The sequence below is a fragment of the Helobdella robusta genome (genome assembly GCF_000326865.2).
Source record: "Helobdella robusta unplaced genomic scaffold HELROscaffold_41, whole genome shotgun sequence".
NCBI lineage: Eukaryota > Metazoa > Annelida > Clitellata > Rhynchobdellida > Glossiphoniidae > Helobdella > Helobdella robusta.
The window spans coordinates 1,139,877-1,167,601 of NW_008704941.1; the positions used below are offsets into that span (position 1 = coordinate 1,139,877).

The following is a 27,725-nucleotide window of genomic DNA, read 5'->3' on the forward strand; positions in this document are numbered from 1 at the left end:
AGAAATTCATTGAAAGTTTTTACGTGGAAAAACAGGATAATTTCTATTTATCTAATTTATCTTATTTAATTAAATAATTTATATTTATATAAATAGATATATTTATATATATATATGTATTGATGATGTTGAATGAGCCTTCCATGTAAGAATGTATAACAGGCCCTTACAAGTTCTTAAAAAAAATTATAATTTATTAAGTTTTTTGTCATCAATCATCTTAAGGTGCATCAAAAAAACATCAAATACAACATCAGCAGCAACCGCAAAAACATTAGCATCACTTTTAAATAGATTAACAAAACCAAAAACCCAAAATTAACGACATCAATTACATTACATTACATCAAAATTAAATTACATTACGTTACATTACATTACATTACCACACCTTCATTTCCAAAGCTCTTCTAATCAGGAGTACGTAAATTCTAATCAAGCCCAACCTGAAGACAACATGCAATGAGGTAACTGAGGAGTTCATCTTAAAAATCAAATCCAAAAGAACTTATTCACACATGCATACACACCTACGTTTACACATGCACACACACACATACATAAACATACACGCACGTACACATACATATGAACACACACACACGTGTATAAACTTTCGAATGATAACATTACGAAAAGGTATCGACAACATACACATCCATACAAACTCAAAATTTTGATTAACTTAACATTTACAAAAAGATAACAACTTTAATTCTTTTTTATTTATTTTTACCACACAAAAATGTCAAACACACAAAACCACGAATAAATACCAATTGCACATACCTACACAGACATACGGAGAGATGCGTTGAAGCCAGCACTCGTTTACCCACCCACCTTATTTATCCACTGAACGCACTCTAATAATTTTTAACACGTGCTCGTAAAAATGTTTCGCCAAAACCAAACTTATTTTATTTAAATTTTTATACAAGAACACTCTTTGAATCATCTTCTTTTTCTTCTTCTTCATCATCAAATTTATCATCGTCATCATCGTCATCATCGTCATTTTCTTCTTCTTCATCATCATCATCCTCATCAGCAGCGGCAGCAGCAGTAGTAGGAACAGCTTCATCATCGTTTTTATCCTCGGCGTCCTCATCGATGCCATCATCGTCATCCATGAAATCGTCATCTCCATCTTCATCATCGTCGTCGTTGTCTTCGTCGTCAAACTCATCCTCACAGTCGTCATCATCGGCAAAAGTATGGGTGATGATGGGAATGCTTGCGTGCATTATCGTCCTGCTATTTATTCTATGGTTCGTAAAAAAGTTCTTCGCAAAGAAGCGATACAAGGTGACTACCAGCAAAGTCGTCAAAAAAAACTTCAATGTCAAGGGTGCCAGGCTGCAGGATAGTAAGGTATGATAATGATGACAATGAGGGTGGTGATGATGACGGTATTGATTATAATGATGCTGATGTTGGGTTGATGATAAAATATTAAAACCTTCATGCAAATTGCAGATTAAAAGCCCAAAATGCTTAATGCAGAAATAAGGAATGCATACATACATTGATTGAAAGGGAAGTTGTCATTTTGAAGATGAGATGATAAGGATGGAAACGATTAAAATTGAAAAAATACACGAAGGATGGTATAAACTGGCCTTATTGACTATAGAGATAAAACAATTAATCATATTGTATGGTGAATAATGAACTGATTCGAGCAAAAAATCAACACACATATACAAAATTTACACTCCCGACGAAATACACATGTGAATCAACGTGAATCATACGAAATTTACACTCCCAAACAAAATACACATGTGTATTTAACTCATAACTCCCATCAGAACAATGCACATCAGCAGGTTGATATAAATAACAAAACAACTTTCTGACTTTTCCTCTATTCAAAACAAGCCAACTAAATAGAAATGCAATGACAAGAGATGCATATAGATGGTAGATCGTAAAAAAAATGCATTTTTTCATATGAAAAAGAAAAGAGAATTTATTTTAATGCACCTACTGGCATCGTTGGCAATATTTAATTATTCCATTTATTTTCATTTTATTCATTTAATTTAGCCTTATTCATAGAATGGTATGTATGTATATACATTCATAATAATAATAATTGTCAAGAATGAATTGTTGAGATACAGAGTTAAAAACATGAATATATGTATGATTCTATTTGCTATATCACTGTATCTGTATCAACAAAAGTTATAATTGTTAATAAATTTATTTATTCAATTAATTTTAGTTTAATTATTTTTAATAATTGAAAATGAACAAACCAATTAGTGAGGTATATTCGTATCTGGATTTAACGTACGCTTGTACTTGACCTTTTTTATTTTCTAAATTTTATAAAAAATATTTCCACAGAAATAGAACACAAATGAAAATTTATTTTATTCATCACGTTGTTGTTTTGAGAAATTTTTCAAAAATTTTTTTTTGAAAAGCAAGAACGGATGTGTCAGAATTTTTTTTTGCGCCGTTCTGGTTTGTAGTAATAATAGCATCGACCGATTTTGTTGTTGTGTTGTTTCGTTTTGTGACATGTCGTTGTTGTTTGGTTGTTGTTTGGTTGAAATGTTGTTGTTGATGTTGTTGTGTTTGTTTGTTGTTGTTGTTGATATTGTTGTTGTTGATGGTGGTGTCGTGCTGTTGTTGTTGTTGATATTGTTGTTGTTGTTGTATTGTCGTTTGTTCTTCATTATTTAGCAGGTAAATTTTTTTGTGGGAATGATACATTTGTCTGTAGTTCTGTTGTTTGAAAAACTTTGATAATTTAAAAGTTAAAGGTTTAGAAATGGATCGGACCAACTTTAAAAGAAGTCTTTTTAAAATTGTATTTATTTTTACAAAATTATTTCAAAATCAGTATAGGTATTCTACTTTTATTGGAATGCAAACCAACTTTCCAAATTTTAATAATCTGTAAAAATATGGTAACGGTGTAAATGAATGAAATATTATTTCCATATTCAAGTTTCAACCATGAAAATTAATTTGATGGGATGGTTGGCTCGATGAGCCTAATATCACGGACTCCTACCTTAAATATTTTCTATCATTTTTCAAATATACAACAATTTCTATATACTGTATATGTTCAGATGTTACTAAGTCCCTACCTACTGGCATAGATATTTTTTTTATTATTCTTTGAAAATCAGGATCGGACAGGCGCAGAAACTGTTACAGCATGTTAGGCAGTAGAATAAAATTAATTGGATAAGTAAACAAAACTTTTATTTATGTCTACAATTTTTAATGTCTACGCGGGGTTTGCAAGTTTTTAAAACATAACATAACACAACATAACATACATACATACATACATACATACATACATACATACATACATACATACATACATACATACATACATACATACATACATACATACATACATACATACATACATACATACATACATATATACAAACATACATACGTACGTACATACATACATACATACAAACATACAAGGAATCACACGTATAAACAAATATTTTCCGAAAAAGACATTTTTGAAAATTTCATTTTGAACACGTTTAATGAATCAGGGAAAGACGAACTAACTGAGTTGTTCTACATTGCAAGCAATATTTTATTTTGTTTATATTTACTGTTTTGAATTTTATTACGCAGCTTAGTCAAACACAGACCCAATCATCAATCCATCATTTTCATCTTAGCCGCACGCAAAGTATACAATCATGGGTTCATCTATCTCTTTTTATAATAATATAAATTAACTCATCTCATTATGTATTAATTCGTTGATTCAAATTTGATATCACACAAGGTAGTTTATAAAAAAAATATAAAATATAAAAAATTTTTCATTATGTTTTTGTACATGTATGTTTATTTAATGCATTACCAAATATAAATCCATGACAAAATTTTGACAAAAAACATCCGCTTTGAAATGTCAAACAATGTTCAATTTACATTTCCTGGCCTCTTTGATGGCTGTTTTTTCCTCACATTCCGCTATATGTATTATTATTATTTTTATTATTAGTAGTATTAGCAGTAGTATTATTATTAGTATTGTTATTGGTATTATTGTTAGTATTCTTCTTATTATACACAATTAAATATAATATCAAAAACGGTTAATGTGTCCAAAATATCCAGGAAACCAAAAAGTCAAATTACACTGCTGTCACAAATAAAGTTATAAAAATTAAAACACATATCTCATTGCATCACGTTTTCCGAGGTATGATACGTCATGTGTGTGAATTGGAACCTATTTGGGGGCATTCTGTTTGGGCTATTAAAATTGGTCAATAAAATTAGATGACGATTTAAACAATTCCTCTTACAGTTCAGGTAACTGAAAGTCTGAGAGATAAATTTGATGAATTTCAACCGCTCACCTCCCACAATAATGAAAAAACAACACACAATGACAGATGAAGCATAAAACATAGTTTCAAATTTACAAAACATGACTTACAATTTTAAATAAATTTAACTTGAATTTACCTGGATTACATTTAAATTATGCGAGTTTGTAATTTATGACCACTAAGACGAATATAACAATGTTTTAAAGGTGGGTTGGTAATACTGTAATAAACGGAGAGGCCAGCTCTCTTTATGGTCTGTTAAATTTTTAATGATTTACACCTGTCATGGGCAAGAGGACGAAGCGACAGAACTTTTGATTTGTTGAGCTCTTAAAAATTGAGTCAGTTGAAGTTATGAGAACGTTGTATTTTGAGCAGCGAGTGTTGGTGGTGTTAGGGGGTGATTATGTGCTAGGAGGTGTTGATTATGCGGCGATTTTGCGGTAGTGGTTGGCGATTTTGTGACGATAAGTGGCGGGAACGTATTTATTTCTGTAAGGCATAAAAACTTTACAGTTTTTTTTTATTTTTCTATTTTAAATAATGGTTCCAGACTTAAAAGAGTAATTTGAGAAATAAGAACAAATGAAATAACAAAACTTCAAAAAGGTTCAATGTTTGCTTGTTTCACGAGGAAATAAAAATTCAAGTACATCTATCTAAGCATAAATTATTACTTTCAATTTTTTATCTACATTTAGGAATTTAAATAAGAAATAAACAAAAATCAGAAATTTTAATGGAAAAACGAGTGAATGAGTAAGCAAGTGTTGAAGCGATATGATGACATTTTTGGAAAAAAATTGGACATGCTGGAAAAAAATAGTAAAATTATGTAAATGAAAAATTCAGAATAATAATCGTGACGACGGTAACGATGATATGAGTTATGAATTTACAATAGAAAATGTGAATGAGTGAATGTAAAAATGTGTAGATTAGTAGATGAGTGAGTTAACGCAAATAATAGAAATAACACGAACCTAACTGGAACCAATATTTGAAACGGAAAATTAACAAAAGAAATAACGATTGAATGAATAAAAAAATGGATGAATGAATGAATGAATGAATGAATGAATGAATGAATGAATGAATGAATGAATGAATGAATGAATGAATGAATGAATGAATGAATGAATGATAACGTGAAATGACAGCACGAACAAGATCTGGATGAACTCGAATGCAACATGGAAGACAATGAAGGTGGTGGAATACTTAATCAACAACTACAACAACAGCAACAGCAACATCAACAACAACAAAAACAACATCATAATCAAGACAAAGTGAGTGAATAAAGGTCTCCAAAATAATAAAAAACTTGACTATGAATATGACTAAAATATTTTTTTGATAAATGTTAATGACACCCTGAATGAAGTGATAGTGGTGATGTAATAGTTAACATGGTGATCCCGACAATGATGCGATGACTGCTTACAATGGATAATAATGACGAGATGAGAATGGGGATGATTTTTATGGGGAAAAATGATAATGGGAGTAGGAATGATGAGGAAGAAGATGATGGGGTTGAAGAGAATGATGACAACGATGACAGTAATTGTTTTAAAATGATACAGATGCTGACGATGACGTCATTTAAAATGGAAAATGATGATGTTGATGACGACGATGAGGTCGGCGATGACGTAATAATGATTTCTTTAAATTTTTCAAAAAGGTTAATCTCGGGAAATTGCAGTTTTCTCTGGATTTTGATTTTCAAAAAGGAGAGGTTAATTGAAGGATTTGAGAACAAATTTTTATTCATATCAAATTTTAAAACACGAAAAATAACAATATATTATTTATTATTCCATTTCACATAAATACCCGATCAAAAATTTTAAAAATAACATTCACGCACCCTCACAAACACACAGACACAGACACACACACACACACACACACACACACACACACACACACACACACACACACACACACACACACACACACACACACACAAGCAAACACATCCACAGTTGCTAATAGGAGTGATACAAGCCAGGAATCTGCCAGCGATGGACGTGTGCGGAACTTCCGATCCCTACGTTAAGGTATACATCCTACCCGATAAGAAGAAGAAATTTGAGACCAAGGTCCATAGAAAAACTCTTTCGCCATCATTCAATGAAACCTTTCTTCACAAAGTTGGTTGATGGCTGATTGAGTCACCTATCTGATTGAGTCAGTTGTCTGATTGAATCAGTTGTCTGATTGAGTCAGCTGTCTGATTGAGTCAGTTGTCTGATTAAGTCAGCTGTCTGATTAAGCCAGCTGTGTGATTGAGTCAGCTGTATGAATGACTCAATTGTCTGATTGAATCAGCTGTCTGATTGATTCAGCTGTCTAATTGACTCAGTTGTCTGATTGAGTCAGCTGTCTGATTGAATAAATTGGATTGAGTTGTTGATGAGGTACTTTAAAAATTTTTAAGCATTTTTGTACCTGCAGTTTATTAGGATGGGAAGGTTTAGATTTCTAAAAAGTTCTTCTAAGTTTCTGGACATATTGTGAAAAATTCTGTTTATTAAGAATTTATTATCATGTAACTAACAACGTATATACTAACAACTTATAATCATTATATATTTGGTATTGATGTCTGTGCAACTAATGTAATTAACTCTGATGTAATTGCTAATGATTTAATTACTCTAAATGTGATGTAATATTTTGGACAGAGTAATTACTACTAATGTAATTATTACAAATGTAATTAAGAAGAAAGCAATTACAATCAATAAGATAATTAATAAGAATGTTGAAGTAAATATTGCGTGGTAGGTTCAATTTGGCCGGCAAGAAAATACATCGTAGTCCCACTTGTATGGTGATCAGATGGATGATGATGGTGAAGATGATGAGGACGATGATGATGATGACGAAAACGGTGACGGTAACGATGTTGAAGATGGTGATGACGAAAATGATGATGATGATATAGATGATGATGATGGTGATGAAGAAGATGATGATGACGAAGAAGAAGAAGTTGAAGATGATAATAATGATGGCGATGATGACAAAGATGATGATGGTGACCATGAAGATGATGATGACGATAAGGATGACGAAGACGACGATGATAAAACAGCGGCCTTGGTAATGAAATTAATACCGACGGTAATTATGTATTCAGCACAACAACAAATATCTTTGCAGCTATCTTCCCTTCACTGATTTTTACTATTTGTTTAGTTTTTCGATTTTATTATTATTATTATCATTATCTTAGAAAAATAAATAAAATCATCAAAAAATTTTTAAAACTGCAAAAATATTCCCAAGAAGAATAAAAAATTTAAAACTGAAAGAATAATCTTTTGAAGAGTAGAAATATTGTAAGTCTTACTCTGAAACTATATTACATGCAACATCGTCATCATCATAATCATCATCATCATCATCGTCATCATAATCATCATCATCGTCATCATCATCATCGTCATCATAATCATCATCATCGTCATCATCATCATCACAGATAACGTACGTGGAGCTAGCTTCAAAGACGCTAGTGTTTGCAGTTTATGACTTTGATCGCTTCCTCAAGCACGATCAAATAGGTAAGTGACGTCATCATCGTCGTCGTCTTCATGACGTCATCCTCAACATCATCATAATCACCATCACCATCATAGTCTACATCATCGTCATTATTATCATTCCAATAATAATTATCATCGTCATCCTTATCACCAGCGTCATCATCATCATCATCATCATGACTTAAGGTCAAGTAACCGTGCCCTTGAACTCAGTTGACCTCGGGAAGGTCATCGAGGAATGGAGGGATATTGAAAAACCGGACAACAGCTCTGATAGGGTAACTTTGATGATAATGATGATCACTGATGATGATGACGACGATGATGGTGGTGGTGTTGATGATGACGATGATGACAATCTCAAAAAGATGTTGGTGATAGAAACAATGATGAAAATTACGACGACGATCTTTTTCCTCAAACAACAGTAGCACTTATTTAAGGTGAAACAAATGATGGTGAAGTGTTTGCCTTACAATTGTTACACAAACTTTTGTGGGCTGGATAAAATTTTTCTTAAGAGCATTTTGATTTTTTTTCTCTACAAAATCTCACCAAACCTTTTCCAGAGTCGATGGTTTGAAGTATGAACAAGACACCTGCTGAAACATGCTGTTAAAATTTTAAAACGTTGGGCTGGTTGCTTTTAGACACTTTTCAACACCAATAAATACAAACACAAACACGCACACGCACGCACACACACACACACACAAACACGCACGCATCATGATGATATTTCTTCTCTCTCCGTGTTCTCCAATCAACAACTACACCCGCAGCGTCATTTATAAATTCATGCATACATTCATAAGAACAGCAGGCAGTATTGGAAGTTGACGAATGCACCATGCGGAAATTTTGATTCACGAAAAGCTACAGATGAGAAGTATAAAATGACGAAGAAAATTGAAAATTAAAAATCAATAAAAATAAATAATAAATAAATAAAAGTTTAAAAAAGTTGGAAGATAAAATTGACAACATGTGTTACCTCCATGTTGTTATATTGCTCGCTCTTCACCATTCTACGACGGTTACCGAACGAACAACTTAGATGGCTCTTCGGGAAATTCTTTCCGTTTCTGTAAACTCTCTCGCTCAACTTTAAATAACTCGAAATTGTTCGCGTACATGAAATAATGATAGATGACTTTAATTGGTGACTTATGTGTGTTGAGTATTAGTTAGTGTTTAAAATGTTAAAAAATTAAATACATAATCGAAATCGAACGAGAAACGACTCATCCATTATTGTTAATAATAATTTTTATTTTTTACTATTATAACAAAACTTAAATTGCAAAATTGAATAACGCTAATAAAAATAATGCAAAGATTATCTAGGAATGTTCCAATGTGCTAAAGTGTGTTAAGTCTAAGTCTTATAAAGTGTTTGAGAGATAACTAAGATAACTCTTAGCTCACTCCCTTTAACTTATGTGCTCGCCTGTTATACACTTGGAGACCTTGCTCACTAGAGCTTAACTGGCTGTCAAACTGTTTCTAACTAGTCAGTCCCTGTTGTATGTCACCTCATCCTCATTATAGAAAATATCATGTGCTCTGTTTCATTATATGTTATATTATCATATATTAAGCTGCTTCAAGTCTGTAAATTTGATGTCTCGTCGTGAATTACTTTTTTTATAGCTTAACTATCATTATAATTGCCAACCTACTCTGAGACATATCTATATATAACCTATATTTACTTACACCTCCTAACCTAAATTATCATCTACATAATAATATCTACAACATCTTATCGGCGGTGCATGAGGAAGTTAAATGTTGGTAAAAATCATCTTACTAAATTAGTCAAAAATCACAATGGGAATTTTTACGATGAAAATAAAGTAATACAAAATAAAGTAATACAAAATTTTTCGACATTAAAAAACGCCAATTTTTTTAAAGTGATTTATTTGTATTTCAGTTACGTTAATTATTTTGAAAGAAAATTCACTCATGAAAGTTACATTTCAACGAATGCTGAGGTAATCCCTTCAGTTTGCAACAAACATGTCTGCTAAAACTTTTTAAATATTGATGAAAAACAACCAACTAGAGAGATTGAAAAAAATTCGATCAAAATCTTTACCTAGAGTAATACGATTCAAAAAGAATGCAACACACGCCAAATGATATTAACTGTAAAAACAATCAAACATCAGCACGTAGAGAAAACAATTTTCAAAAATAACAATTGACTCAAACGCCCGCCTACGTGGAGAAGTAGCGCTCCTGGCCACACAAGAACGTTTCACACAAGCATTTGAGAATGTTGCATATGCGTGTATTTAAAGATCTATTACAAAATCATAGATACATCCACACAAGTTTATTAAAACTACACAAAGAAGATTATTTCATAAACAAACTTGCGATGGGAAAAAAGTAAACGCGAAAGACGAAGAAGGCGAGCAAATGAAAGAACAAACAATGAAACACGCACACGCATAACGTTGAATAAATTTGAAAAAAATCAAAATAATGAAAAAAAATGTAATAAATTTTTTCAACAATAAATATACATACATAAACATGTTGAAGCAGGCATTCTAAATAAGCAGTTAAAATTTATGGAAGAATGCAAATAAGGCTCCAAAATTTTTTTTAAATTTAAACATTGAAACATGCAAACATTATGCAAGTATGGACTATTTAATAAATTTAATAAGAACCTAAACGTTAACATCTTACAAACTTTGTAGCTCTTCAATATGACAGCAATAAATAATCATAAACATGTATTCATAGTGAGCTGGGTATCAGAAATCTGTATGAACATGGTTTGATTAATTTTATTTCATTTTGAACACCATTGCCAAAATAATAAAACATTTTAATAGATTTTTGAAACACGCATTTATTAAATAAATTACATAATTAATGATGAAATTATTGATTGAATTATAAGAATTTTTATAAATATTAAGCGGAAGTTATCCTTTGGACTTTTAAGAAACCATGCTACATAAATACAAACCAGAGGGACAGAAACAGTCTTCATATGCACGCGATTCTCCTATCACACAATCAGGCTAAAAAACTAAAAAACAAAAAATAAAAACTTTTAACAAACCAAAATATTATACAAATACTGAAAATTAAACATATAGAACACATGACAAAAACAAGCCGTTACTTAAACGTTTAACACTTAACATCCTGTCATACAATCTTGGATTTTGTACACAATCGATCAGCAAACCATGAACGGATTAACTTGAAAAACCTAAACAGTTCACACAGACATCTTCACAAACATTTATACCTGCGATTTCCAAACAATGTACAATTTTCTGAGACAGAGTTTACTTTTATTCATGTAAAATACCTACTCTACATTCAAAGATCAAATGAAATGTTATATTCTCTTATTAATTATTAATTTTTTGATTATTTAGACGTGTTTTTATATGATTACAAGTTGCACAATCTTTCAACCAACCAGTCATTCAATCAACAAATTAACCAATCAACATTCATTCAGTCATTCAGTAAACCAATCAACCAGGCAATCAACCAACTAACAAACATTCAACCAACCAATCAACCATCTAACAACCAATCAACAACCAATCAATAAACAAATCAACCAATCAACAACCATTCAAGCATTCAACCAACCAATTAACCAGTCGACAACCAGCCAACAATTCAGCTAACGAAAAACCGACAAACCAACCAACAAATCATTCTTCCACACCAGCCAGCCCATATTTTCGCATCCTTAAAAACTCAATCAGACATTCGCTAACAGCATCTGAACTAAATACTCCCCTGTCGACAAAATGATAAATGGTCAATTGACACGTTTATAATGAACGTTTACATGAGAAAAGATTTTCCAACATCTCTGAGATTTACATTTGGAATATTGTTCTAACAAATAAATAACCTACTACTATATAAATGTTTTACCGTCCTTCTCTCTCTTTTTCTCTCTCTCTTTTTCTCTCTCTCTTTCTCTCTCATTTTCTCTATTTATTTTCTTTCTTTCTTGCTCTCTCTTTCTCATTCTTTCTCTCTCTCTGTCTCTCTTTCTTGTCACTCCGTCTTTTAACAATTTTTTCTTTCTCTCCATCTGTCTCTCATTCATTTTCTTATTTTCCTAACCGTTTCTTTTTTCCGTACAATTATTTTTTTCAATCTTTTTTTTCTTTCCTTCTTTTTGTTTTATGGACTCATTTTCTTTTCATAATCATTCCTTCCGTCATTCATTCGTCCTTTCCATTGCAAAAAATAAATTAATTGAAAGGAATGAGAATAAAATAACGTATTACTTAATTGATTACTTAATTGATTGATTGATTAATTGATTAATTAACTTGTTATTAATTTATGAATTCATCCATTTTATAATTCATTCAATTGACCAAAAATAAATTGAAAAAAATATTTTATTCTTTGTTTAGCAGTCTGTTATAGATGCAAATAAATTGATGTTCTGACAAAATACAGGAATGCATCTAATGCACATCCTGCACAGATGCCTTTGACATCAAGTTGACACACTATCATCATTTTCATTGTCTTCGTTTGCGTCATCGTCGTCATCATCGTCATCATCATCCTCGTCGTCAGAGATAGTTTGTGACTAGCTGATTGGCCGTCGTTGTCATTATCAACTCAGAATCAACATCATCATTACCATCATCATCATCATCATCACCATCATCATCATCATCATAATTATCATCAGCATAATCATCACCATCACCTTCATCATCACCATCATCACAAGTACCATCATCACAAATACCATCATCGTCACTACTATAGCCGACCACCCACCTACCTACCTGCCTACCTACCTACATGCCTACCTACCTACCCACCCACCTACCTACCTACCTACCTACCTACCTACTCACCTGTTCAATTCGAACACTCGCCCGAGAACCAATCACTAAAACATGTTCTGTCTCAACTACATACATGTACCATCCTTCTAACAATCATCGCTATCATCATCATCATCACTCTTATCATTATCATTATCATCACTCTTATCATTATCATCATCATCACTCCCATCATCATTATCATCATCATCATTATCACTTCTATCAATACGATTCCCATCAATCTCGTCATAATCTTAATTGTCTTTATCACCATCATCATCATAATCACCACCATCATCATCATCAACATTAATGTCCTCTACCCAAATAAAAAAAAAATCCCAAAAGGTTATTTTTGGAATAATGAATAATGAAGAAGTCAATTAATTATGAGAAGACAGGAAAAAAGACTTATACAAAAAGTCATTTACAAAATGTCATTATTCTTGAACATAGCAACCCTCTAGAAGAATCTGCAGCAATGTTTGCTCTCAATTTCAAATGAGCCCCAGTAAACATGCATACATGATGATTTTTATAACCATCATGACTCAAAAAAATATTTGCTTCATTATCGATAATTTTTTTTTAAATTTTTACATTTTTTAAAATGAAACCGGTTGAATTTTATGCGTCAATTTAGACAAATCAGGGCCTAGTTTTTTTACTTAAAGTTTTAAAAATATTCATTCACGATTTTTATCCTTTTTGTATAAGTGGCACTTTAAATTTTTGTTTTAAATTAACATCGTCTAACCACTAACCACCATCAATTGCGAGTCTGCAGTGTCAGTAGAAAGCAATAAATATGCAACGTGTTAACACAGCCACTCCGTGCTGATTAAGTGATTTGTGTTTCACAATTTATCTATCCAAGCTTTCTAATTCACGTTGTTTTTAATGCAATTCATTGAAATCATCCATCCAATTCACGTTGTTTGTAATTTAACTCGTTCGAACCACCCAACTCAAATTGGTTCTAATTCACTTTTGATGGAAACACATTGTTGTTAATTTGATCAGTCCTGTTTTGCTTTATATGAATGAAACATTAAAGAAACTCCTCTAGAAATTTGTTCACTGGAGAAATTATAACTAGCTAGCAAGATTTCATTTTTAAGATGTATAATTTTTTAAATAATGTATAGTTTTTAAATACTAAAATATAGTAAAATCTTAATTAATTTTGTCTCACCATTCCATTTCATCATTTCAATGCTTTATTTGACAGCTGTCTAAAAATTTAATCATCCCTTTTGTGCATTTTTTCAAAGTGCCGTCTAGTTGAAATCAAACTATTTTTATGTTTTTTAGATGTGAATTAATTTTATGAGTTTTGTTGAGTTTTAGTTAGTCAGGAATGTAACCGGAAAAATAATTTTCAACTTTAAATACTTGACAAATGCACAGGAGAACAAATTAGGTGACTTGTGCTTTTCATTGCGTTACGTGCCGACTTCCGGCAAGTTGACTGTCGTCATTCTGGAGGCTAAGAACCTCAAAAAGATGGACGTAGGTGGTCTTTCAGGTTGGTTCTGTTTATGAATAAATTATGTTAAACAGCGGTGGGTTGTTTTTTAATGTTTCATTCATACTGTTGGATTAATACGTCAGCAATAGCATCAGACCAACAAATACTTTCTGCTGCTTGTCATGTTATGAAGAAAATGTTAAAATTGATTTTTTGAGAGTTCATTTTTCAACTCGTGCTTGTTGCCATTGATGCTTCTTAGAGTATTTATTAGAAATAAAAATAGTATTCTTCTTATAAAAAAAAGTTATCGTTGGTTATTATTTCAATAATAACTTTCTTAATTTTGTTCAATTTTTCAATAAAATGTATAAAAAGATCAAATTTATTGTGCGAGAGAGCTGATCTTCAATGGAGACACCATTAAAACTATTTCTGAATAATTCAAAATGAACGCACTATCACACGTGCTGTCAACTTTATAAATTTTCTGGAGGGAGGTGTTTTTGAAAAGATGATGGACAACAATGTAAGTGCTGGCTGGTGATAGGCAGCATGCAGGTGGGAGTTCAGCATGTGATGTTCCTTCAATGCTTGGCTGCCAATTTGAATGCTATTTTGCACTTTTTCTAATTTTTCAAAAATGGATTCAACATTTTTTTTACTTCATGCAACCTGAATTTTCCATTTGAGTTTTTTCAAAAAAATTTTTTTCATTAGACTTTTTTAAAATTTACTTCATCCATTGTTGAGAATTTGTTTTTTGATACATTCATGAAGTTAACATGAGAAGTACTAAAGTAAAATGCCCGCACACACACACACACACACACACACACACACACACACACACACACACACACTCACGCACACACACACACACACACACACACACACACACACATATATATATATATATATACACCACACACACACACACACACTCACGCACATACACACACACACACACACACACACACATATATATATATATATATATATATATATATATATATATATAGACACCACACACACATTCACGCACACACACACACACACACACACATATATATATATATATATATATATACTCACACACCACACGCATATACACACACTCACGCACGCACATATACACATAATTTGATACACGGAATAGATCCGTACGTTAAGTTGTCTCTCCTGCAAAATGGCAAGAGGATAAAAAAGAAGAAGACAACGATTAAGAAATGCACCTTGAACCCTTACTATAACGAAGCATTCACGTTTGAGGTCCCCTTTGAAACCATACAGGTAAAATGTTCTTATCTTTTTTTTAAGTTTGGTCCCATTTGTCTTAATGATTATTTTAATTGTTTCGCTAACTTCAAATGTTCATTTTTACAGACTACTTTTCCACATTTTGACAAATTTAAAAAAAATGTAAATTATTTCTGGCTATTTTATATATTGTTACTTTGTCAATGTATATTTCTCAATTTTTTTCCATCTTTTTTGTTTCATTTTCATTAACGTACGTCATCTCTTAAGTTCAAATGGACAGATCCATCACATAGTCCATTGCCGTCCGCTATGTAATTTATTGATGAATGAGAACCAACTTAATTGCTGGCGTTCATCCTTTTAATTGTTTCACATTTTTTCAGGAATTTTTCAAACTATTTAAATATCGTTAACATTCGTTCAGAATGTGAATGAAATTATAAATGAAAAGCATATTATGAGAGTAATTTTGTCAGATAAATTGTTTTAATAAATGTTTTCTGCCATTTTTAAGCATTCATATAACGTCTTCCCATCCGTGCTGTCAACAGACTATCCATCCATCCAATCATTCATTTCATGTACTAAACAAACCACTCACCAATTCTATTATTTATTTATTTATTCATTCCTTCATCAATTTATCCACTTATCCATCCATCGATCTATCCACTTATCCATCCACCAATCTATCCACTTATTCATCCATCAATCTATCCACTTATCTATCCATCAATCTATCATCCAGCAAACGATGTTGGTAGTGACAGTTGTGGACTATGACAGGATAAGTTGTTCGGATCCCATCGGTCAGGTTGTGCTTGGTTGCCATTCCTCAGGTCAGTGCTTCGATTCAACTTCACACGCAGTTTAATGGTTAAAGCGCCTGGTCCTGCTGTTGCAGTGACCATGTTCGAATGCAAGAAGATCTCCGCCTATCACAAGCAATCTGTGTGGTGCGTGGATTAACGCGTATTCACATGCACTCTCTCTCTTTCTCTCTCTCTCTCTCTCTTTCTCTCTCTCTCTCTCTCTCTCTCTCTGTGTTGTGTGTGTGTGTGTACTGTTAATATCTCTGAAACATAATTTAAAGGGTATTTATAATTACTTTAAAAAAAATTATTTGCCTCAAATAATTATGAGCCTCATGGTTAGATCAGCTGTTCAAACAATCAATCGTTTCACCAGCCATTCAATCAATCATTCATTTAATAAACCAATCAGTCAATGAATTTATCAACCAATTAATTTATCATTTCATCAACCAATCAATCAACTAACCACTTTTACTAATGAACCAACCAGGTACGGAGTTGAGACACTGGAGTGACACCCTGGCCAACCCGAGAAGACCAATCGCCCAGTGGCACACCTTGAGGGAAATATCTGAAAAATATGATTGACAGGTACTTTGAAAGAGACTGGTCGTACGTAGGTTATAGGGGCAGGAGTTATAGATATTTTTGCTAGTGTCAAAGTGAAATTTTATAAAATTTTAGCATCTATATAAATCTTTATTTTAAAAGGGTCTTAATAAAAATTTTCAATCTAATCAAAAAACTTTGTACGTCACTGCGTAAAATCAATGGGTTGGTAGATCAACAAATTTAGCTATTGTGTTAATTAAAAATTTAATTTACTGGTTAATCGATTAGTTGATATGTAAATTTAATTAAATAACTTACCTACTTAATTAATTAGATTATTAATTCTAGACGGTATTGATGTATTAGGATAAAATTTCGGATGTGTGCCCTGATAACGAATGGGATTTAATTTTGTTATTTGATTGTAATAATGTTAGCGAGGATTTTTGGATGTGATTAATACTACTTTGTTTAAATGTAAAAATATCATTGGTTGGTATCAATCTGTTTTCTTGTTGTTGTAGTTGTTGTTGTTATTATTGCATTTGTTGTTGCTGCTTATGTATCTGTTGTTTATTGTGTTAACTATATTTTGTTTATTATGCAACCAGAAATTAATTAATTAATTTGAAATTGAAAACATACTCCAGTTCCTTCATTTTCAAATACTTTACTGCCAAATTATCTTTAACTATGTTGTCTCATTAGCAATAATATGATAATTTTGAAATTCTGAATCAATGTTTTGAAATATAAGTTTTGTGAAATATATTGTTGAATTTAAACACACACACGCATAGACACACACACACACTACATACACACACCACATTCACATATCGTATACACACACACACACACACACACCAAACACACACATACACACACGCTCACACATGCAATACAATTTTAAGTATAAATTATTTGCTTAAACAAACATACGCGTGTTAAAATAAAAGCGTGCAGGATATCATGAATCACATGTCAAAATTTAATTCCGATGAAAATGCTGGAGGTCGTCTCATTGAAATTTTGAAATGTTGAATTTGAGAAGAAAATTAATTCTTCCTAATAAAATATTTAAACAGCATTGACGTGTTAAAACTGAAAAATGATTGAATCCTTCTACATCACCATGTGAATTTTAAACGAAAAAATATTTAGCGAATTAAAAGAAAAACTATTAGTTTAAGATATTTTTGTCACTATTTCAACCATTTCAACCATTTCAAACATATGTTTATATGTGTGTAATATATATAAGTACTTAATTTATAGGAATGCAGCATAATATATACAGTACGTTACTGCTATTAAGAAGGGGTCCTAATTGAATTAGAAGTTTCTGATAGATCGTCTTGGTCATGCTAATATGTATTTTATTGTTATCATCAGTTTATTCATCATCTTCGTCATCATTATTAACACTTTCATCATCATCTTTGTCAACATCACTTTGATCATCTTTCTATTCTCTACTTGTATTGCTTTTTATCATCGTTCCAATCAAACCATCATCTTCATCGTCATTAGAATTGATAGCCATTGTTATCAACATTACAATTTTAATTGTTTTCATCACATTCATAGTTATACCCTTAACGTTATCACCATCATCGTTGTCACCAACATATCATCATTCTGGTCATCATCATCATTGTCATCACCGTCATCATTGTCGTCGTCATCACCAGCATGATGTTAGAGATCACAGACTCTATGGAATGAAAAATCTCTTTAAAACATGAAGCCTATAAATTTAACTCTTTTTTTTTAATTTTCGTTAATATGTAATATATGGTGATATATGTAACATATCAACAAACTTTTAATTTTTAACTTCTCTGAAAAATTTATTTAATTTTAAACATAAATTTATTTGCTGGTTTATACATTTCATCTCTAAAATCCCATTCAATCCCATTTCTTATCTAAATAGAACTTCGTAACCGAAAATGAATCTAGTAGAGGGAATGTAGGATCACCACTTCGGAACCACAGCACAAAAAGGGCTTCAAAAAAATAAAATTTAAAAACCCAAATACCCAATTTAAAAATTTTTGGCTTTAACAATGATTTATATATTACATATACTAATACATTATCATATATTATTATAATAATATATTAATTTAAAAACTAAAAGTTCGTTGAATGATATGAACATTTTTTTACAAATTTTTGTTTAATTTTTGAAAATTTATTTCTGTTTTGCAGTAGTTTATAACTCAGATGGAAATTAAACTTTTTAATAGTTTATTTGACATAGGCTTAACCATTTTATCATCGTAAAATCTGTTAATGATAATGATAATATTAATCATAATTTAATCCCTAATAAACTTTAACTACAATCAAAATCATAATAGGCATTAATTATAATTAAATTCATGATGAATGTCAACTACAATTTTTTCATAAAATCCATAAACTCTTCCTTGTCTACCTTGCCATCCAAACTTGTGTCTAGGACTTTAAGGAAGGTCTGTCGATGAGGAAGCGAGAATTGATAAAAATAGAGAAATAGATAGAGCGAAAGAGAGAGAGAAAGAGAGAGGGAGAAGGAAAAGAAGAAGATAATTATGATGACGATCATGGAATTATATTATTATAAACAAAATTTACATTTTATTTGAATTCTAGTATCATTTATAAATAAGATTCTGCACTTTGCCAAGTTTGAATGCAATATTAATAATTTGAACATTTATTAATCATATTTGTTTTTGTTGTATTTTTTCTTTTGTTTTATAGTTTTTTAAAACTAAATTATATAATGGAATTAAAATGAATAATAATACCATCATTAGTTGCGAAATGCAACACACATTTACACTATGACTCAGAGAATTAATCAGCAACCGATAACATTGATAACAAGTTTTTTATATCGAAGGCACGCACGCAACTAGTGAGGGGTAGAACGTAAAAGTTGTTAAACATTATTTGTGATACTATGATTGTAAAATTTGTAAAATTTATAAAATTGACGATATTTTGATGAAATTAATAATATAACAACTATGATGTGGCTGTAGTCCTTGACCTCGTAACTGCTAACACCGATGTTATAACTTCAATGATCTCTTTATTTCCAACATCTGTGTTGTAGCTTCCAACGATCGTCAAGTGTTCGTTATTCCATAGGTTCAAGATTTCCGATAGATGAACACAATTTCTTCAGACGCAAACTTTGTTGAACATTTATTTGAATACCAGCATTAACAGAAACATGAAACTAATCCAAGTAACTACATAAATCACATATACGACTTTGTTTCTCTTCTTAAAACCTGACTGCAAACCTATATATAGCCTTCTTTTTACAACAAAAATAACAATCTAGGGCCTCTGAAATTTTTACCCATTTATTACAAACATATAAATCCGTTTGGCAAAAATTACAAAAAAAAACTAAAAGTTTTGGATGAGTTCATTCAACTCAGAAGCTATAAAATGAATAATAAAATTTTAATTATTTGGTCGGCCGTTATCTCAACTAATCAATTATTTAAAATATTTTCAAGATGATCTAAAAATTTCTCACCTCAACATGTTCATTGATTTTATCTTCATCAGCTTCCTGCTTTACGACCTCGTAATATTTCTTCAAGAGGGCCATCAATTCATTCTTCTCCATCTTGCCACTTCTGTCCTTGTCGAATTCGTCGAATATTTCCGAGAGTAAGTTAGTGTTGAAGCCGTCTTCGCTGCACATTCTAGGTTTTTTTACTTTTCAGTTTTTTAAAATTTAACAGTAAAACGGGTAACCTAAAATAATTTTGGGCTGAATAATTTGAATTGCTGGCTGAAAAAACTTAAAATTAAAAAATTTGATTGATCAGTTGTGCAACTAAAACTGAACGCTATAAATCTGTTTAGATTAAAGTGCATGCAAGTGCAGAATAGACACGAACGTTACGTGATATATATTAGTTACTAATTGTTTCATCATCGATTAACTCAGCCTGTTGTACATGTGAGTTGTGTAGAGGATCTGCTTGGTGTTTACGTATTAAGAAACAATTCAAACATACATATTTTTCAGTTTTCTAATCAATTTTGTCGATCTTACCATTTAAATTAATCGTATGGTTTGAAAAAAAACAGCTTCATTAGCAAAGGAAGAAGTGATTTTGGGGCGATGCTTACATATATCCCAGTAACTATGTGATGCACGCTAGTGAAGTGATTGGTGGGATCAGTTAGCTCGTGCGTTCGATTGAATCGTTTTTATGCTTTAGGTTTTTTAATGTTTTCAAATATTCCATTATTCTAAATTAGTTATAATAAACTTTATGTTGAAAGTATCGCTTGGTGCCGCCTGTACCAAGTTCAACTACACTTATATGACAAAAAAACACATTTTAATACCGAGAGTAAAAATATTTTTCAATTAATATAAATAAATTATTTGTGAAAATAAAATAAACAAACTGTTAACAATACTTATCAATCACAATGCTACCCAACAACTTTAATTATTATCTTGAACCTTTGTCGAGAAGTGGAAACCGTGTGAATTTTTAGTTTTATATCTATAAATTTGATAATCTTCACTAGATAATCTGCCGATGAGAAAGCGACAATTGATAAAAATAGATAAATTGTAAAGCAAAAGAGAGAAAGAAAAGAGAGAGAGAGAGAGAAAGAGAGAGGAAGAAAGAATAGAATAAGATAATTATGATGATAATCATGGAATTATGTGACATATGTATCTTTATATATTCAGTATCTTTGGAACGTCCATTGAATAAACGGAGATATCGTAACGCACACTTGTGTTAAATTGTTGTACACGTGAGTTGTGTAGAGGATCTGCTTGGTGTTTTCGTATTAATTAAGAAACAATTCAAACATTCTAAACAATTTTGTCGATCTTACCATTTAAAATAATTTTATGGTTTGAAAACAAACCAGCATAATTAATAAAGGAAGAAGAGATTTTGGGGCGATGCATACATATATCGCAGTATCGTATGTGATACAGGCTAGTGAAGTGTTGGATGGGATCAGTTAGCTTGTGCGTTCGATTGAATCGTTTTTTTGTTTTGGGTTTTTTAATGTTTTCACATATTCCATTATTCTAAATTAGTTATAATAAACTTTATGTTGAAAGTATCGCTTGGTGCCGCCTGTACCAAGTTCAACTACACTTATATGACAAAAAAACACATTTTAATACCGAGAGTAAAAATATTTTTCAATTAATATAAATAAATTATTTGTGAAAATAAAATAAACAAACTGTTAACAATACTTATCAATCACAATGCTACCCAACAACTTTAATTATTATCTTGAACATTTGTCGGGAAGTTCAAGATGCCAACGCAGTGGAAACCGTGTGAATTTTTAGTTTTATATCTATAAATTTGATAATCTTTACTCTCCTGATTGATTTCATTGAAATCAAATTCTTCACCATCTTCAGAGTTTGAATCTTCATTTTCATCCGTACCATGATCATCTTTATCATCACCAACAGGGTTGGTGTTGTGCAAATCAATAAAACGGCCCTCAGAATCCATATAATCAATGCTATCAAAATAATCCCGAAGGTTTTCATCAATAGTTTCAATGTCATCCTCAATATTATAACCGTCTTCGCCCACATTATCGACGTCATCACGGGGAGAAATATTTTCCTTATCAGTGCTACTCCAATCTCCAACAATGCCATTCAGGTTCTTATTGGCATCATCGTCATCCAGATACTTGCTCAGGTTCAGTTTTTGAACATCAATGTAATTAATCTTCTTGCAATGACGATAACTATAATCATCGAACGTGTAGAGTGAGTTGTTGATGGTGATGGATGGAAAATTTATAATACATCTTTTCAATTGCAAGACAGACGTCCACTGGTCGGTTAGACAGTCGTACGCTTCCATATCCTGAAAATCATTTGTTTCAATAAACATTCACAGATATAATGGGAATGAATTTATATTACTTACTTTTGAAATTAATCAAAAATCAAAGTAAAGTTATTTAGAAATTTCTCTTGTTCAGAATCAAAGCAGCAACAAAAAAATTATCAAAACCAATAACGACATCATACATCATCATCAAACATCTTCCTTTGTAACAAAAACAACCACCGTCGTCGTCGTCATCAGAGACGTACATCTTCATCACGAGCAACGTTACCACAAGAGAGAAAAAATAATCTAACCATCGCTTCTTCGTAGCGAATAGATTCTACATCATCCGCGTGACAAATTATTCCTCCCACGACGAAAACCTTATTTCCTATGCTGGTCATGACGTGGTCGAAACGTGCTGTCAGCATTGGAGACTTTTTGTACCATTTGTTTCGAATGGGATCATACTGCCACAGCAGGTCTAGTGACCAAGAAACATTGTTGCGCCCCCCGCAGACATAAATTTTACTATTACACACGGTTCCTGTAAATAAACACGCTGATGTTAGTGTCGTTAATTTAAAGGAATAAAATGTACCATACCTGCTAAGTTATGAGCAGCAGTAGGCAGAGGTGCCAACTCGTACCATCTATTTTCGCATGGAACAAACTTTTCAACGCTTCGAGTTGGGTTTGAGCTAAAGCCAGCAACTGCATACAAAATCCCATCCACTGCACCAAAGTAGAATTTGACTCTTCCGACATGCATGTCAGACACCTGAATAGGAGTCGTGTAAAAATGTTTAATTCTTATTTTTTATAACAAATTTAGCTAGGTTGTAACAACAAAAATTTTTAACGTTTTTAATTCAAGTTTTGCAATGTCTTGCAGCACGCTGTTCTATGAAATGAAATTATTAGCATCAAAAATTCTCTAACCTGTGACCACTCACGACTGACTGGATCATAGACGAAAGTTCTTTTTTTATAGATACGAAAACTATTCGTTAAATATCCACCAGCTATATACAAACGGTTGTCAGCCACACATGATTTGTAATGTTTATAATAATGAAGTGGTGCTACTACACCGCCATTCTTGAATTTGGCAGCTGTTGTTGTTTTGTTTTTGTCGTTCGATGCCTTGAAAAAATCGTAGACAGACAGTGTATGAAACAATTGATTCTTACGTTTTCTTTTCTGTGAAACAAATAACAGTAGTTATTGAATTCAAATTTAACAGTAAATGCATTATCACTTATGAAGAACAATGTGTAGAGATTAGGGCATTATAATTGTCACAAAATATTCTGATATTAATGGTGTTTTTATTTAATTTTAATGGTGAATAGAATTAGAAAAAACACAAAAAAGCATAACTATAGCAAAGGACGATTGATACACGTGCGGAGTTTGAAAATTTAATGAAATACCTTCATCATCAAAAATCTCAAAGAAATAACCAATGCCATTTAATGATATAGAGAAAATTTGAAAAAGTCGAAGTTAATGAATAATAAATCACACGTGAACAAAAAAATATTTATGAAATGTGAAAATAAAAGGCATCACTAACGATGGTGGTGGGTTCCCCAAAAGCAAACAACGTGCCAACGGTTCGTGAATGGTTGGAATCACATCCACGTGGTTGAACATTCAGTTGGAGCTCACTAAGAATGTTATAACCTTCTTGTTTTTCTATAATTGTCATCAAATTGAAGTTTATTTTGTTTAGCAATTCTTCTGTCCACTTTCTTCTTGGTACATCAACTAAAATCCACTCTACTACCAATTTAAACAATTCATACTCACTGGGTACATTAACTAAATCTGATTTAACCAAGCGTAACATATCGTCTGATGTTAGCTTTAACATTTCGGATTTCTTCATAATATTTTGCAGATTATCGAAGATAAAATTAAATGCGTTATCAGTCACTTCAGGCCAGCAATACATGTCAGCGAGCTCCAATATGCGTATAAACGTTGATTTGTTCAAGTTCTTTAACACATAGTTTCGATACATGTCAATCATGAAGGTAATTTGTAAGTAGAATGAAACCTCTAAACCGCTTTCTATATGCATCAGAGGTCTGATATCTTTCGCCAAGTCTTCTAGTCTGTTGTCGTTATCTTTTAACTTTGACAAAAATCTGCTTACTTCTTCCAAACAAGCATCCGACAGACACTCGAATGTTAGTTTTTTGGAATGTGCATCCCTCATACCGCTGTTCACCAATGCCTGAAAATAACTGCTGGCCTGGAGAAAAGTTTTTCTGTCTACCTCATAACAACCACCCTTGTTAGAAATTAACATAATCTTTGTACAATCGTCGTCATCCCCATTCTTCTTTATTTCATGTACGTTATCCATAACAATTCGATGTCTCGATAATCAAAATTTATTCTGAAATATAGTAATCGATTTAATCTCACGTGTTTGAAAAGTGTGCGTTAGCTGCGACTCTGATGTCACTTATATAGGCGTTTAAACGGAATGGTTGTAAATTTTGGCGTGCCAAAGACACATTTTAAGACAAGTAGTTGGCCAATTTATTTAGCGTTAAGTATCTTTTTTAGATGCGTGAATATGCTTATTTGTTAACTTAACTAGGATTGACGTTTTGTTAAAATAGATTAAGATCATTTTGTTAGTTTTGATAACGTTAATGAAGATAAATACATTTTAAAAACAGAAATAACGATATATAATAAAGCATAGTAGAAAAAGTCAATAAATCATTGATGAATGTTGAACATGGTCTCCGACCGAAATTGATCGAGAACTGAAGCGAAGCAAAAAAGGTAAATTTCGATCAGAATGAAATCACAAGCTGAACCTAAAAAAATTCCGTTAAATTCGTGAGTAAACTCGAAGTACCAATGTATTTGAAAAAACAAGCGCCTCAGGATGTTTTAACTATTTGTGAAATTTTCAATATTTAACACTTTTTGAGATATTTCAATTCTTTGTTTTATTCCCACGTGTTTTATTCCCACGTGTTTTATTCCCACGTGTTTTATTCCCACGTGTTTTATTCCCACGTGTTTTAAAAATTTCTTGCCGTGTTTGGTCGATCCAATCGTTTTTAAAATTTATTCATTGAAATATTCTTGTATATCAGCCAAAATTAATTTGATAATATTTCTTTTATTAATTACAAACGAGATAACTTATAGTTTCTACTAATAAACAAACATCAGTCAGTCAATTCGGTCATAAAAATGTGTCTTAAAATTTTTTTAAGACACATTATAACAAGAGGTATCAAAAGTTGCGAAATTGTATGCAGATTTCAAAAATAATAAAACAATAAAAATTATATGTCTTCATGATGGTTCTACCACGCTTTAAAGTTTTGAAAATTTAATGTTTTCAATTACTTGAATCGTTTGCATAAAAAAACAAAAAAACTCGCATTTATAATAGATTTTTTAATACTATTTATAAAACAAAACACTTTTAAACAAGATTAAACAACAGACGGTTTATATTCAAGTATAAAATATATTTAAAATTTGAATTTATTTTTATGTCCGAAAATTGGAAATTCAGCTCGACTTTGTAACGTGGTTCTTACGAAACCATCTCTCGAATTAACATTAGTCACACTCTGTGATGCTTCTGTTACCAGTTTAACACATCTCTCTACTGATTGTGTGTGGCAAGGAAAATCAACAATTTTAAGGCTTCCATCTTTTGCAATCTTTTTGAGTTCGTTATTAGTAACATCCCAAAGCACAGGCGGTACTGTAACTTGACACTCCTGTCACGAAATAATTTTAGTATAATCTTTAGCAGAGAAGTTAAGCTTCGGTGTTTTAAATATTCTCTGTTTGAAACCATTGTCAGTATTTCTAGCTTTTATTATTCTTCGACATGCTAGTTCCCGAATATAGTCTCTGTCGTCAAATAACATATTAACAAGAAGGTTTTCTGGATGTGCTTAAAAGCATTTCTCTTAATTACAGAATCTACAATTGTTCTTAGATTTGTTGGTAAATATCGAGAGAATAAAATTAAATTAAAAATATGCTTAGCTCCATCTTTAAAAGATGTTTTTTGTTTAATTGAAAACCAAATAAGAGCATATACTTTAACTACATATTTGACAAGTATTTGCAAACTTTCTTATGGATCAGGAGTACTTACATATAGTCTAAGTAAACGGTTGGCACAAGTAAGCCATCTTGAATGAGATAAATTTCCAAGTTGACAATTTATTCATTGAAATATTCTTGTATTAGCCAAAATTAATTTGATAATATTTCTTTTATTAATTACAAACGAGACAATTTATAGTTCCTACTAATAAACAAACATCAGTCAGTCAATTCGGTCATTTCGCTTTTTCCACCGTTTTGTCTCGATATTTTCATGCTTGTAAAGTTCACAGTCGAAAAAAATGAAAAATAACATAACGGCAATAATTTTAGATGAAGAAACTTACAACATTTTCACAAATCACATATCATGATTAAAAAATTATTAAAAAGTGACATGACTTTTATTACTTTAAAAAAAATCTAATCCAATTTAATTTTAAAAATTGCTTATGAGGGAAAAAACATCAACGTCTTCTGGCAACGCGTTCCAGCGGCTGATAGCTGGATTCTAAATGAATTTTTCTCTTTTTTGCTACTTGATAACATAAAATCAATCAATCAATAAATTAGCTTTTAAAGCGCTATTTCCGCGATGTTCAACAGCGCTCCTCAATGAATTTTGAAAACAGATGGGTCTTGAGATCCGCTCTGAACTTCGCAAGTGTTGGAGAAGTAGTCAGAGAAGTAGGTCGAGAGTAAATGAGAGTAAATGAGGTTAATTAATTTTGATATTAGTTCGATGGCTTAACTCTGGAATTATAGTCTAAATTTCTAAACGACTGGAATTTTAGTTTCCCTTCGCTGAAACCTTTTCCAATTTGTTATTCAAACTCATTCAAACTTGGACACGTGTACGAACTAAAGATTCGAGAGTCGAGATATTTT

General features: G+C 31.5%; 2 protein-coding genes across 2 annotated transcripts; one reads left to right on the plus strand and one right to left on the minus strand.

Annotated features, from left to right (window-relative positions):
* Positions 1-6,379: 6,379 nt before the first annotated feature.
* On the plus strand, positions 6,380-16,902 carry Syt1c (synaptotagmin 1c; the record flags this gene model as incomplete). Its single annotated transcript, XM_009025400.1, has 7 exons — positions 6,380-6,508; positions 7,846-7,927; positions 8,096-8,187; positions 14,176-14,293; positions 15,396-15,529; positions 16,248-16,338; positions 16,805-16,902. The coding sequence occupies 7 exons, from the start codon at positions 6,380-6,382 to the stop codon at positions 16,900-16,902; spliced, it is 744 nt and encodes a 247-aa protein (XP_009023648.1).
* A 5,125-nt stretch (positions 16,903-22,027) lies between these two features.
* HELRODRAFT_193045 (hypothetical protein) lies at positions 22,028-25,107 on the minus strand (the record flags this gene model as incomplete). Its single annotated transcript, XM_009025401.1, has 5 exons — positions 22,028-22,763; positions 23,045-23,277; positions 23,337-23,511; positions 23,673-23,933; positions 24,310-25,107. The coding sequence occupies 5 exons, from the start codon at positions 25,105-25,107 to the stop codon at positions 22,155-22,157; spliced, it is 2,076 nt and encodes a 691-aa protein (XP_009023649.1). The 3' UTR covers positions 22,028-22,154.
* Between the last annotated feature and the right edge of the window lie 2,618 nt (positions 25,108-27,725).